General features: G+C 49.0%; 1 protein-coding gene across 4 annotated transcripts in view; it reads left to right on the top strand.

The window, feature by feature from the left end:
• Myo1a (myosin IA) overlaps window positions 1–13,972 on the top strand; it is a 28,990-nt gene that overhangs the window by 13,845 nt on the left and 1,173 nt on the right. Inside the window, exons 2-11 of one of the 4 annotated variants that reach the window (XM_047549993.1) lie at window positions 709–843; window positions 1,559–1,665; window positions 1,962–2,094; window positions 2,246–2,398; window positions 8,407–8,513; window positions 9,072–9,213; window positions 11,512–11,617; window positions 11,821–11,850; window positions 12,389–12,442; window positions 12,878–12,952. In XM_047549993.1, coding sequence (XP_047405949.1) covers window positions 709–843; window positions 1,559–1,665; window positions 1,962–2,094; window positions 2,246–2,398; window positions 8,407–8,513; window positions 9,072–9,213; window positions 11,512–11,617; window positions 11,821–11,850; window positions 12,389–12,442; window positions 12,878–12,951 — 1,041 coding nt within the window. In that variant the 3' untranslated portion in view covers window position 12,952. Of the gene's footprint in view, window positions 1–708; window positions 844–1,558; window positions 1,666–1,961; window positions 2,095–2,245; window positions 2,399–2,550; window positions 2,679–2,958; window positions 3,204–4,194; window positions 4,308–8,406; window positions 8,514–9,071; window positions 9,214–11,511; window positions 11,618–11,820; window positions 11,851–12,388; window positions 12,443–12,877; window positions 13,010–13,972 lie in introns of those variants that run through there. The other 3 variants (XM_047549995.1, XM_047549996.1, XM_047549992.1) reach the window with 3 other exon arrangements.

The following is a 13,972-nucleotide window of genomic DNA, read 5'->3' as shown; positions in this document are numbered from 1 at the left end:
ACTCCCAAAGATTCCCTGTCTAGAAGGGGAAGATGTTTTCCATACAAATAACTGTAGTGTGAAGATGAAGGTCTAGACAAAGTATGAGGGGCTTCAGAGTAAGGATGCTCTATGGCCTGGGGCATCAGGGAAGGCTTGAGCTGCACCTCAAGATTCAGATGCAGCCGAATCTGGTGAGCAGAGTTTAGCTAACAGAGGAGTGGCCTGAGCTAGGCATAGAATGAGAATATGTGGGCTGTGTAGAGGTTGGCAAGAAGTCCTGCCTGGTTGGGGAAGTGAAGGGGATCCTATGACACAATCTTGGGCTCTAAGTGGGGGACTTTGAATGGCAGACTGAGGTGTTAAACTTCAATGATTTGCTACCCATTGAATAGCCAACAGACAGTGGCCACCAACTGTAGGCCACTCAGTTGAAAGGATAGGAGACTATGGGAGCAATATGTTAAGACCAGCCTTTATATTGGTTCCTCCCACCTCACTGCCCTGGGTAACAGGTCACTGACTGGAGCTCATTCTTGTCTCCCTCCACTCTCCCATTCATGCTTTCACCTCCCAGCCTCAACCTATACTTCATGCTGATAGAGCTCCTTGTCTTTTTGACTCTGTTCTTGCTTCTTACTGGTGAGTGGCAGGATCTGGATGTGAGTCTGCCTGCTAGGAAGTGTTACTTCTTATAATTCCATTCCCAATCTTCTGCTCCCAACCCAGGCACAGAAATTCCTCCTGGGTCTGAAGAACAATTTGCCATCTACCGACGTCTTGGACAACACGTGGCCAGCTGCCCCCTACAAGTGCTTCAACAGGGCTAATCAGGAGCTGCATCAGCTCTTCCACCAATGGAAGGTGAGGCCAGGTACCTCTCTTTTCCTTTGTGCTTTTCGTGTCTCCCTCTTCTGCCTCCCTCTTGTGCTCCCCACTCCCCACATTTTTGTTTATTGTAGTACAATATGGATTACATAACATTTACCATTTTAGCTGTTTTCATGTGTATAGTTCAGAAGCACCCAGTACCTTCATATTGTTGTGCAATCATCACCATCATCTATCTCCATATATTTTTCTTCACCCCCCAAACTAAAATTCTGTACCCATTAAACAGTAACTCACCATTACCTCCCTCTACATAACCTATCACCACTACTTCCTGTTTCTATGAATTTGACTATCACAGGTACCTCCCATGACTGGGAATCATACAGTATTTGTCCTTTTGTGCCTGGCTGATTTCATTTAGTGTAATGTCATTTGTTCTTTTACTCAGGAAATACTCGTTGAGGCCCTGTTTGAGCTAAACCTTGCCACGTGCTGAGCTTATGCCCTCTTGTTGCTCATATGTGATAGTTTCCATTTCCCTCTCGGCCCCTTCCCTCCTCTTCAGTAGTCCTCCAGCTCCTGACCTCTCCTAAAGTGCACACACTTCTGAAGTGTCCAGTGCCTGTCCTTTTCCCTTTGTTTCTCTTCTCCCCTAATGTGTTCTGGTCCATGTCTCTTACCTTCCTCCCCAGCTCTGCCTGCCCTCCCCTCCATGATCTTAGCTACTGTTCCTCTTTCCTCATAGTGCAAGAAGTTCCGTGATCAGCTGTCCCCCAAGCAGGTGCAGGTGCTAAGGGAAAAGCTTTGTGCCAGTGAACTGTTCAAGGGCAAGAAGGCCTCCTACCCCCAGAGGTAAGGGCTCCACCCTGCACAGCTAGTTCCATCCAGAGGAGGTTCTCAAGATTGAGCCTGCATCAGAATCACCTGGCAAGACTGTGGACACCCAGATAGTGTGCCCTTCCTCAGTCTCTGGCTTAGCAGGTCTACCAGTGGTGCTGATATTATTGGTCCTGGACCACATCTGTGAACCACTGAGACACAGGATATGATGAAGGGTGGGAGAAGGGCCCAGAGAACTAGAATGGACACTCTGAGGATGGGAAGGTATAAGGTCTTGTCCCCACTGCATACCTTCCATGTGTCCTCAGTGTCCCCATTCCATTCCGTGGTGACTACATTGGGCTGCAAAGCAACCCCAAGCTGCAGAAACTGAAGGGCAGGCAGGAAGAGCCGATTCTGGTGGCAGAGACAGTGAAGAAAGTCAACCGTGGCAATGGCAAGGTGAAAGCCTGCATGCTGAACTCTTCTCCATAGCTGGGTCCAAACCTGGGGCCAGTGGGTGGCAGAAGAACAGGATTGTGTGTACTCTGCTGAATAGAGTGGACTGGAGGCTGATCCTGCCCATCTTTGCTCTCTCCTATTCCATCCCTAGACTTCTGCCCGGATTCTTCTCCTAACCAAGGGGCATGTGATTCTCACAGACACCAAGAAGACCCAGGCCAAAACTATCATTGGGCTGGACCATGTGTCTGGGGTGTCAGTCACCAGTCTCCAGGATGGGCTCTTTGGTTTGCATCTGAATGAGGTATCAGAGCTGGTGGGGCCAAAAAGAGGGTGAGTGTCTGGGGCTGCTAGAGGTCAGACCTCTCACTCTGTCTCTTTGATATCCCTTAACCTGCTTCTGAGGGGGAAAAAAAAAAAATGAATCCCTTTCCTGCTACTTTTTCCTCTTCTAAGATGTCACCAGTGGGCTCCAAAGGTGACTTCCTGTTGGTCAGTGACCATGTGGTAGAACTGCTGACAAAAATGTACCAGGCTGTGCTGGATGCCACACAAAGGCAGCTTTCTGTCACTGTGACTGAGGGGTAAGGCCATGGAGCTGGTGGTGAGGGACGGCTTAAAACAGATGATCAGGCTAATGGTCATTGTGACCGGGGAAATTTGTGCAATCGAAGTGAAGTATGCTATGTCAGGGAAGGTCTTGGCAATGTTTCTTAGTCCTTCACCCAAGTTCTCTGGGACCTTGAGTCATCTGATAGAGGGTGGGGGAAGTACCATGTGCTTGCTTGCATCATGGATATGTAGGAGTAGGGCTAAGGAGATGGGGGCGCTAGCTCTGTTTTTTTCTGTTTGTTCCCCCTCCAGGTTTTCAGTGAGGTTTAAAGAGAGCAGTGTGGCTATCAAGGTCATCCAGGGCCCTGGGCATGGTGAGAAGAGCAAGTTTATTTGCAAGAAGAAGGGGAGTAATTGCCTGGAGGTGACTGTGCAGTGAGGAGGGGCTCCACGGGAGACACAGCTTCTTCCTCTAGGACCAGGACTAACTCCCTTGGCCTGTCTTTGTGGGGCATCTTGTGTCTAGCCCCTCTGATCGTGAGGTGGGCCCTGGAGATAGAAGAACTCTTGAAGAGGACTTTTCTTTTCCCCAACCCTTCCAGAGCTCTCCTTAGCCTCTTTGCCCACTAATAAAATGTGGTTCTGAAAGGTTTGGTCAGTGTGGGTGGGTTCCTGTTCCCCATCTCCTCACACAGTTTCATTTAGATCCCTGTCCCCCATGCCCTTTCCCCTCCCTCTGGCTCCTCAGAGCCAGCTAGTATGGATAATAAGGGAAAAAAGGGAAATTGTCTCTGGGCTCCTTGACCGGCTGAGCTCTGGTGGGGAGGCGGGGGTGGGGCAATCCGGGACAATGCTCAGGTCTCAGGTGGCCAATGGGCTGATTCATTAAATGTGTCCCTGGGAAGGAAGAAGTGAGGATCCCTTCTTGGCAGAGACTGGGTTGCTTTGAAGATTTAGCCTGAGAAGAGGCCCAAGATTGGAGGGCTCATATAAGTTGAGGTGAGCTGGGGAATGCAGGGTCCCCTGCACCCAGGAGCTCCCATCACCCCTCCACCCCCAAGCTTAGCGCTGGGCTGCATCACACCTGCCTGCCTGGTACCCACTGCCTTTCCACACACAACTAAAATGCCAAGCTGCTGCCAATGGTTATCTTGCTTATCACTGTCCCATAGCTGGGGCCTGACACTTGACAAGAGGAGGTTCCCCTACCCCTATGATTGAACTCCTTTCCTCTTTATTTCTTCTGTTTTAATGTCATTTTCTTTTTCTTAGTCCCCAACTATCTCATACTAGTTCATTGTCCCTGTTTATGTGGGCTCTAATATAAATATATAATGTTTTATAGAATGCTTCATATATTTTCCCACTCCCCTACACATCTGTTTCCTCATAGATTCTGTCTTGTCCAACCTCTCGCCACCCTGGTCTTTACCTTTGGGAAACATGCTGCCCATATATTCACAGTGAAATTTAAATCTGCCTTCTACAAGAGCTTACAAAGGGCTGCCTTTGTCACTGTCTCTGGAAGTCTCTTCTTCCTTCCATAACCTCTACTTTCCCTGCCTCTTTTTTGCCTCCTCTGCTGAGCTCTGAGCTTGCCATGCCTTGAGGCTGGGGTCTGCCTCACCTGGCTTCCATCAACAGGCAGCTCACGGCTCCAGGTAATCATGCTGTCGGGGAGACCTGATTAACTTTTCTTCCTGCCTGCAAATGAATCTTGCTTTCTGAGCTGGAGCCCCATGCTTCCACACACCCTGCTCTGAGCTGAGATGGGACCCAGGATGTCAGCTCTTCCCAGGCGGGTGAGGGACTGGAGCTTATCTTATGGGAGCTGTGTTCAGATGAAGGGTAGCTCAGGCTCTGGACAGCCTTCCTCCACCCGATAACTCCCCCATCCTTGGCTTCTCAGAATCAGGCTGAGAAGATCCTGTCTGGCCCAGAGGGGGGTGGTGACCTGATCCTGATCGCCCCCGCTCTCTGCCTCATCTCCTGCTCCCAGGGCCCAAATTGTCGTCACTTTCCCAGTGAAGTGTCTGGTCATTTTCAGAAGCAATTTCAGGAGAAAATGCAGCTGCTGCTCCCTATCCTGCTTTTCTTTTCCCAGGGCTGAGGAAACTATCAGCTCCCTGGCCAGGGCAGGAGGGGGCGGGGGAGCAGGGGGGAATAGGTGTCTGGCCTACCTGTATCAGTCATGTGGGTGGATGATACTTCAAGGATGGACGTGGCTCCTCTTCTCCTTTACCCTTCCTTCTCTCCATTTTCCTCTTTCCTGGTGTTGCTTTTCTTCTCTTCTGAAGCCCAGGAATCTGAAAACTATAGGACTCAGTTTTCCCTACCTGTGTTATAGGGGTTGGAATTGGCTTTCTCACCATGGGGAAGTGAGAATTCTGCCACCAGCCTTTTCTCCCAATCCTTTCCCCCACTATCTGTTCAGCACCTTCAAAATCTAGACTGTTCCAACCTCTGAGAGGCACAACCATCCTGGATTTCCCTGACCACATGAAGAACCATTCTAACATTTCACAGCTTAAATCAGCTCTGGCACAGTCCTGGCTCTGCCCATTTTTTTCAGAGACTCTTAAGAGGCTCTAAGGGGATCTCCCCAATCAACCTACTCTGTGGGTTGTCTCCAGCTGTCTCCTGGACGCAGGACATGGAAGGTCACAGATGCTGCTGATTTTCCATTCTTCAGTGGTATCTCCACCCAGGTCTCATATGGCCATAGCCCTACCCTCACACCCAGCACCTCTCCAGCATGTGGAGGAAGTCCACAAGTGAGCATGTGGTGGTAGGAAGTTGTAGGTCTTCATGTGTGCACAAGGATGTACAGGATCTGCCTCTACCTCCAGCCCCTAGAGAAAGACTGACAAACCTGTCTCAGTGGGTTCATCTGTACCCACCTTTTCCTGGCCTTGCCCTCAATGAAGAGGGGCATCTGCGGGGGGAGGAGGGATGGAATCTTCTGCTAGGGAGTCTGGACTCCAAGTACCCTCTCCTCTAGGCTGGTGACAGCATCTGAGATGTGGCTCAAATAAAGAGTAGATAGTCACGGAAAAAACACCTAGGTGCTCTATAGCTGCAATAGGCAATTTACATGTCATTTGCATATGATTCATGGGCAAAATGAAGTCGCCAGCTACAGCTCTCCTATGCCTTCCTCCTTCATCACCTTTCTAACTTAGGTTAACATCAGCTCTTTCAAGTCTTAGCTAATCCCAGAGATCAAGGGGTGATCAGTTCTCCCTGCCATCACTTTGCTCCCCACAGCCTTGGCTCTCGCCATCCTCTGTGAGATGCCGCATCATCAAAGGACATTATTCATGGTGGACCTTTGCTGAAGCCCTGCTTCCCTGGTGCCAGGGTTTGGGGGCAGGGACACATAGGTTGTTACAAAGATGGAACCCAGGAGGTTACTGGTCCAACACCTCCTTCTGCACACCCAACTCCCTCTGCCTGCCGAGGTTGGGTTTCTATCTCCAGATTGATGGGAGAGGAGGAAGAAAGATGACAGGTCAATTAGGAAGAGCACCTGAGCTTCTTAAAAGAATGAACCAGGGTTGGGGATATAGCTCAGTTGGTTGAGTGCTTGCTTCACATGCACAAGGCCCTGGGTTCAATCCCCAGCACCGCACAACAAAAGAATGAACCAGTCATGCCATTTGTATGAAAACTGCCATTCACTTCTGTTCCTCATCCCACTAAATGCTCCCAGCCCTGGGTTCTGGCCCATGTTCTTTGCCCACACAGCCCTGCAATTAGCTGGGTAATGAGACGCTTTAAATGAGGCCCCATTAGCCTCTCACATAATAAAGAGGCCTTGATACCCAGCTGCTGCCCTTAATCAGGGTGAACATAAGGCCCTGTGCGGCCAGGGTAACTTCTGTCAATGTAACCCAAATCCCAGGATGGGTAGAGTGATGAGTAAGGATTTCAGGATTCCATCAGCACTTGGGAGCCTCCCTAGAAGATCTATGGTTTGGGCTGAGTTACAAGAAGCTTGACTCTGGCTCACCTTTTCATTTTATAAACATTTTTATTAAGCACCTATTATATGCCAAATACTATAGGACATAATAGCAAACAAAACAGACAAAAGTCCTTGACCTTGTGATGCTTATAGTCTAGTGAAGATAGTGTGTGGTAAAGAGACAATAATTAGCATAATGCTATTATAATAAGTGCATGAAGAAATAAAAACAGAAGGGGGACATGGAGTATGGGGTGGTAAATTATTATAAATAGGTTGATTGGAGAAAATCTTGTTAAGCAGGAGTCTTTGTAGTAAATGTAAGATAGAGATACTATTCTCTCCTCATCCCAAGATGTAGAAGAGTAAATGGTCCCATATTCCAAAGTCTCAGAGAGGTGGGCCATCTGCTCCCTTTGGGAGTGCCAACTGTTCTCTCACAGGTCAATGCTCATGGCAATGCAGTAAAAAGAGTGGAAGATAAGGAGTGAGAAGAATCTGAATTTGTGGTTGTTCTGTACTGATGGGTAGCTGTATACATGGAAGTGAATAACTGAACCTCTTGAGTCTCAGTTTCCTCAACTGAAAAAATAGGCACCTTTCTTACCTACTTCCACTGTGGAGGTGCTGAATATCAAATGGATTGTTCCATGCCAGAGTACCTTGTGAATGCTCAGACCTTGTGTCAGGGAGAATACTGAAGTTGATGCCTTGCTTGGAAGCTGGCTTTCACTACAGTTCTCCCTTATCTCTTGAGAATCACCTCACTGAGTCTGGACTCTGATCCTGAACCTGACTTGGCCTCTCCTCTGGGATTCTCTCCTTTGGGTGTGTGATATCCCTTATGGGTGTGGGATATGAACAGGGGACTTGAAAGGTCACAGGAGAAGATCTTGAGCTGCAGGGAGGCAAATTAGAGCCGGAAAAAATGTAACTGTGAGGAAAAAGGGAAGCAATTAGGAGATCAGTGCTGGAGCAGAGTGGAGCAGGGGAGAGACAGGGGTACCGTTCAACCAAGTGTTCATTCCTCCTCCGTGAGACTACAACAGGAGGGATAGAAGGTAGAACTGAAAAGGGATGTAGCTAAGTCTGACTGTTTTAGGGTTAGGAAGGAGAGGGGAGGGAGGCAGACTGGGCTCTCTGCACTCAGCAGCAGGAGAGAAGCATTGATACTCACTTGGGGTGAGGACTAGTGTGACAGGGTGGCTTCCCCTTGGGGGTAGGACAGAGAGAATGAAGACCAGACTCACCCCAATCTTCAGGCAGGGGCCATCCACCTGGTGATCCTGATGTGACAGGGACAGAGAGGCACTTGCTGAGCTATTCCAGCCTGGCTGTCAAACTTGAAGGTTTATAGGGCAAGGAGCTAGTGGGTGAACATGGAGGAAAGGGGTCCAGGGGCCACACCCACTAAGCAGACCCAGGATGGTGATTTTATGACAAACCATACACAATGACATTCCTTAGAATGCCTACGTTCTGTGTCATTGGAAAGTGGGCTGCTGGACAGCTCCAGCTCACTGCCAGATCTGTGGTGTGTGTGTGTGTGTGTGTGTGTGTGTGTATGTGTATGTGTGTGTGTGTGTGTGTGTGTGTGTGTGTCTGGGTATGTGGCTGCAGTCTGCGCCCTTCCACCCCCACCATATTCCCCCCTCCCCTCCAGCCACCCTGGGATTGGTGACTCTCAGCCCCTCCCCTTGGCTCCCCCAGACCCTCCCAGAGCCTTTATCGGGGATCTGGGGCTGAGCTCCTGCCACCTTCCAGATCCCTGCCACCATTTCTCTTTGCCTCAGCATCAGCAGCACCGGCAGCACCAGCGTGTGGGGAGTGGGGAGTCTCCACTGATCAGCTCCCTGATCTGCCAGTCCTCCTCAGCACCAGGCTCAGAGCTGCCCCACAGGTAGGCACAAGGGGAAGACTGTTGGATGGTCTGAAGCTGGCAGCAAGGTTCAGGCGCCAGAGTCAGGAGGGAATGAGGGCGATGGCACTTTTTGATAGGTGAGCAGAGTGGTGAGCAGAAAGTGTCTGTAGGGTCGAGAGCCATTAATATTTGGAGCTTTAACAGACTGATTATTCCACACCAGAAAGTTTTTGCATAAGTCTTGGCATTATCTAGTCCTGGAAAATAACCTCAGGACCTCTTTTTAAGTTGATTAAAGAAACAGACTAGTGCATGACCTATAAATCATCATCTTTGTTGGGAGCTAGAGTCCAGCATCATGGACCACTCTCATTGCCAAGGGCACATCCTGGGGAGACGTCTAATGAGGGAGCAGGAAAACTGAGCCCAAAGGATGAACTCCCGGCTCAGAGCTATGTTTCATTCTCTTTCCTGACGAGGACTTGGATGGGAGAATTGGGGGCTGGGAAAGCAGGGTTGAGCAGCCAGGCTGCTGGTCACAAATGCTTCTTGTGTTTTCATGGAGCTGTATCATCTTCCCCTCCCTGCCTTGCCCAGGGCCTGTCCCTTTGCCCTCCCAGGCACCATGAAGAGCACCCTGCTGTTCGCAGTCATCCTGGCCCTCAGTCTGGCTCAGACCTTTGGGGCTGTCTGTGAAGAGTCACAGGAACAGGTGGTGCCTGGTGGGAGCCACAGCAAGGTAAGGCAGCCCTGGTAGAGTCCTGGGAACATCATGGACACCTGGGGTTCTGCCTGTCTGTACAGTAGGGAGGAAGGCGGGTGGGCAGGGTCGGGAGTTAGGTGGGTTCTCCGTCCTAGGGTGTTTAGTCTCCCTTTGAGTTTCTCTGCCTCTGGTCCTCTCATGTTCCCATTGTCTCAGGTCTGTAAGGATTTTTGTCTCTGCATGTCTTTGACACCTTATACATAAAAGGTGCCCAAAACCATGTTGTTTGGTTGGTTGGTTGACAGGTGGCTTGGTGATTTGATGGTGCTGTGAGGGGTGAGCTAAGGTGGGATAAGGTTCTGTATGGACTGGCTCAGTTTCTATCTCTTGGCAAGGGCAGATCTCCTCTACTCCCCGGATAGTATGAAACGCAGAATTTCTCTCCCAAATGGTCATTTGCATACTATTTCATCTATCAGTTATGTGTATTATCTTATTTCAAATGAAAATAAATTGTCTTTTCCTCTGCTTATCCACCCCTTGTAATTTCAGGTACTTGTAAGATCTCAACCCATCTCCAGCTCTCCTCTGCTTTGCCTGCCTCTAGCCTCTGCTTAAATGGGATAGCAAAACAAAAACAAACAAAACAAAACCCAAAAAGAAAGGATGAACTCTGATTTCCAAAGTTCCTCTAAGAAAATAGGAACAGGAATTGCCAGGGTTAAGGTGCAGGGGGAGGACAGGGAAGAAGTATTTTCAAGTTTTTTTTTTTTTTTTTTTTTTTTTTTTTTTTTTTTTTTTTGCGGTGCTGGAGATCGAACACCAGGGCCCTGTGCTTGTAAGGCAAGCACTTTACCAAATGAGCTATCTCCTCAGCCCCTCTTTTCAAGGTTTTGAAATGACAGCAGTTACATTGGTACAAATGCTTTTAAGATGATTATGGGTGGAGTTTATTACAAATTCAGTGTGTGAAGTCTAACCACCTCTCTAGCTCCAATCTGTTTAGCATCTCATTACAAGAGCTGGGCAGAGTATTCGAACAATTTGGGGAAAGTGGCTTCTGGACTGAGAAAGAGAAAAAGAGATTGCAGGGCAGTCTTGCAGGTGGCAGCAGCTTTGCCAGATCCAAAAGCCCTGAACCCATTCAAAATCACCCAGGAGCTCCAAAGTTCCAGCCTGGGGTAGTAGGAGTGTCTGGGTTCTTAAGAGACAAACCTGCTGCTGGACCTTGGGCAATAAGATCTCCCCTTTGCTCTTCCTGGCCAATGAAAGAGGACTGCCCTCCAGTCCCTTCTCCCCAAGGGTTGTGAGGATGGGGAAATTGAGGCAGGAAGAGGGCAGGATCTATGTGTGCCCATAGTGTGCCCATAGCTGTGCCCAAGTTGCTAGAAAAAAATCATAAGGACAAGCAAGAGCCCCTGCTGGGCAGCAGTTCCAGAATATGGGGGTTCTCTTGATGAGGAAGAAGAGGGGATAACTTTCTGAGCATGTGGCCTTCCTGAAATTACAGATTTGGGAGAGAAAGGGGAGAAGGAGCAAAAACCAGAGGCCGAAAGCCATGGAGAAGAAGAGAGAATGAGAAAATTCCTTCCCATAAAGAAACAGAGAGGGGAATGTCTGTGGACATAGCCCAGAGTGGGGTAATGTTAGGTTAGCTGGTGTGCCCTGGCTGTCTTCTGCCACTCCACCCCAGGCCCAGTCTTGTCTATGACTCAACCATGGAGCACAAACCAGAGGACACCTGCTCTGTCTGATGGCATTTTCTTGGGAATGGGGGTTTTCCTGGCTCTCTCAGTGGGACAACCACATCCCTGGGCACACTGGTTCCTGATATGCCAGGGAGAGAAAAGCCTGTGGATTTTGTCACTGAGAGGTGGCAGGACTGGGATGGAGTCCCCAAGGACAATACTCCTTGAGCGTGGGAGTTAGTGTGATCAACTGACCCAGCTTGAGCACTGAAAGTCCTTCATCCCCAGAAGTCCTTAGTCCTAGGCAAACCAGGACAGTTGACCAGCCTACAGGGATGCCTCAGTAGGGCTTCTCAAACCTCATGGTAGATATGAATCACCTGGGGGTCCGGTTCAAATGCAGATTCTATATGCCAAAGGAGGGAAGATTCCATCTTTCTAAAAAGCTCCCATCTATGCTGGTGCTGCCATTGGTCATACACTATACTTTTGTTACCCACTTCTCTTCCAGTGTAAACCAAATAAATTCTGAAAGAATCAGGGCATTGGAATTCAGCTGTGATAGGTTCAGTTTGCTTTGTATGGGAAGAGCTAGTGGATAGGGTATGAGCCTTCTGCTTCAGCCCTCTGTTCCTCTTTCCTAAAGGACTCGGATCTCTACCAGCTGCCCCCATCATTGCTGCGGAGACTCTCTGACAGCCGCTCGGTCTCCCTGGAAGGATTGCTCAAAATGCTGAGCAAGGCTAGCGTGGGTAGGAGGCAGTCCTTGGGGGAGAGGGTGTGAGGGGAATGATTCTGAAGGTGAGATAGGCCTGGGAGACCCATTCAGGTGGGTTGGGAGGGTGGGAGACAGGGAATAGTTTAGTGAATCTGTAAGGGTTGTGACCCCAATCCCCCTTCATCATAACTTTCCGGTGTCCACTCTCCATTTACACACTTTCTCTTGGTTTCTCAGATCCTAAGGAATCATCACTTCCCCAAAAACGTGAGTAGCCTCTTCTCCCTTCAAATTATCTATGATAGGGTCTCTAAAATAGTCCTGCTGCTGCTGGGAGGGAGAGACAAGGAGGCTCTGCTTCCTTGATCATTTACTCAAAGCTCCACGGGCATGGGCCTAGGGGCCATTTTGGTCAGTCCCATCTCAGCTGGTGCAGACACTGTGCCAGCTGCAACTGATGAGCCAGCTTTGTGTGAGTGGGAGAGACAACTGGCAGCTAGGGGGAAGCAGGTGTGAAGGCCAGGGTGGGGCGGGGTGGGGTGGGCGGTGTCCTGCTCCACTGGCTGGACATTAGGAAATAAAAGGATCTCTGGGGGGCGGGGCGCTGTGAAGATGCTAAACCAGGCACCTGCTGGGGCAGAGATCCTTGAAATGTGGAGGAGGGAAAGGTGGTGGTAAATGATAGTCCTGCTAGCTAGGAGGGGTCAATATAAAGAAACAGACAGAAACCCAACCTCAGAAGTCCTGACACACATATGGGGAAAGCATTGCTCCTTCTGTTGACAGTTTTGGCTTTTTTCTGCAGGAGACATGCATGATTTCTTTGTTGGACTTATGGGCAAGAGAAATAGCCAGCCAGGTAGGAGTGTATGGAGGTACAAAAGAAGGATTTGGGGAACTGGGGAGGACATGACAGAAGTAAAGTCTATTTGTCACCGGAGGGAAAGATAAGACTTTTCTTAGTTGCAGTGAGTATTCCTTGGCCCCTTCTACCCAATCAGTTTGGATCCATAGTTGAGCACTCCCTGGTATGCGGGGGTGGACACTTTTCTAAGATAGTCCTGTTGCTGCTGAGAATGAGACAGGGAGGCTCTGCTTCCTCCCCACTCTCCCAACTCTGTCTTCCAAAACTATCCTTCCTAGCCAGGGTGTTGGGTCAGGGTGAAGGACACATTCAGAAAAATCCCTCCTATCCTGCGTGAAGCCCTGGGTTCAATCCCTAGTCTTGGGGAAAAAAAGAGAAAAAAGAAAAATCCTTTCTAATTATTCTAATTACACTGTTTACTTCATCCAGATAAACCTACTGATGTGAATCCAGAGAACATCCCCAGCTTCGGTACCCTCAAGTATCCCCCCAGTGCAGAATAAAGTAAGGACTGTTGGCTGAAGAGAGGAGAGGCGACTGGGTGTGAATGTGTGTGTCGTGGGTGGGGGGATTTTGCCAATTGCACATTTCCTTGCATGCTAAAGATATTGGTGCTCATTAATTTGCCCTAAAATACAAGTGCCCAGCACATTGTTAACCAAATACAAAAACACCTTAATGGCACAGGCACACTCACATACACTGACCCCTCTTTTTCATCTTTCCTCTGTGTCATGGACCCCACTAAGCAGAAGGAATGGTGGTAGATAGGGAGATACAGGTTTCTCCTGGTCCTTATCTAAAGGCAGTTTCTGTTGTTGGACCCTGTTCTCTTGCGATGGAGAGATCATCATCTGATTACTATAGGTATGGTGTCCAATTCACAGGTGAAGCATTTGCCCCCTGGGCAGGCTGACTCTTTCAGTTCAAAGTCTCAGGAAACAGACACAGAACTAGTCAGACACAAGGATGATTCAGGAAGAGATGCAAGTGACTCTGAAGTCTAACAAGAGTAGCTGGAAACCACATCTTAGCTTCTCTGTGCCGTGTAAAGGATTTGAGAATGGCCTGAGTTTGAATCCTGAATCTGCCAGTTTCTAACTGTGACTCCTTGGCCAAGTTATATAATCCTCTGTGCCTCAGTTTCCTCATCTGAAAAATGAGGGCAATGGTGGTACCCCCCAGGGTTATGGTTTTGGGGATGCAGTAGAGAGAGTGTTCAGAGCAGTGCCTGGTGCCCAGTGCTGTGTGTTAACTGGATTAAGGTTCTTTGGGTCTGGTAGATGGGAGAATATCCTAGTGTTTCTCCTGGTTGGCTCTGGTCTGCCTTTGAGAGCTGTCTGGGGTGGACCTCAGGCCTGTGTGGGCTGACAGATCCCTCACTTGTCTGTGAGTGTGAGAGCCCCCAGGGGAAATATCTAGTTAAAACTCAGAACCTAATGCCTTGACACCATCTCCCCATACCCAGCAATAGTGCACAACTAATGGATTTCTTTTCACTAACTTCCAAAAAAAGAGGGTGAG

Source organism: Sciurus carolinensis, chromosome 4, assembly GCF_902686445.1.
Source record: "Sciurus carolinensis chromosome 4, mSciCar1.2, whole genome shotgun sequence".
NCBI classification, from domain to species: domain Eukaryota; kingdom Metazoa; phylum Chordata; class Mammalia; order Rodentia; family Sciuridae; genus Sciurus; species Sciurus carolinensis.
The sequence above is the reverse complement of the archived record's forward strand: the minus strand, read 5'-3'. Positions and strand labels throughout refer to the sequence as shown.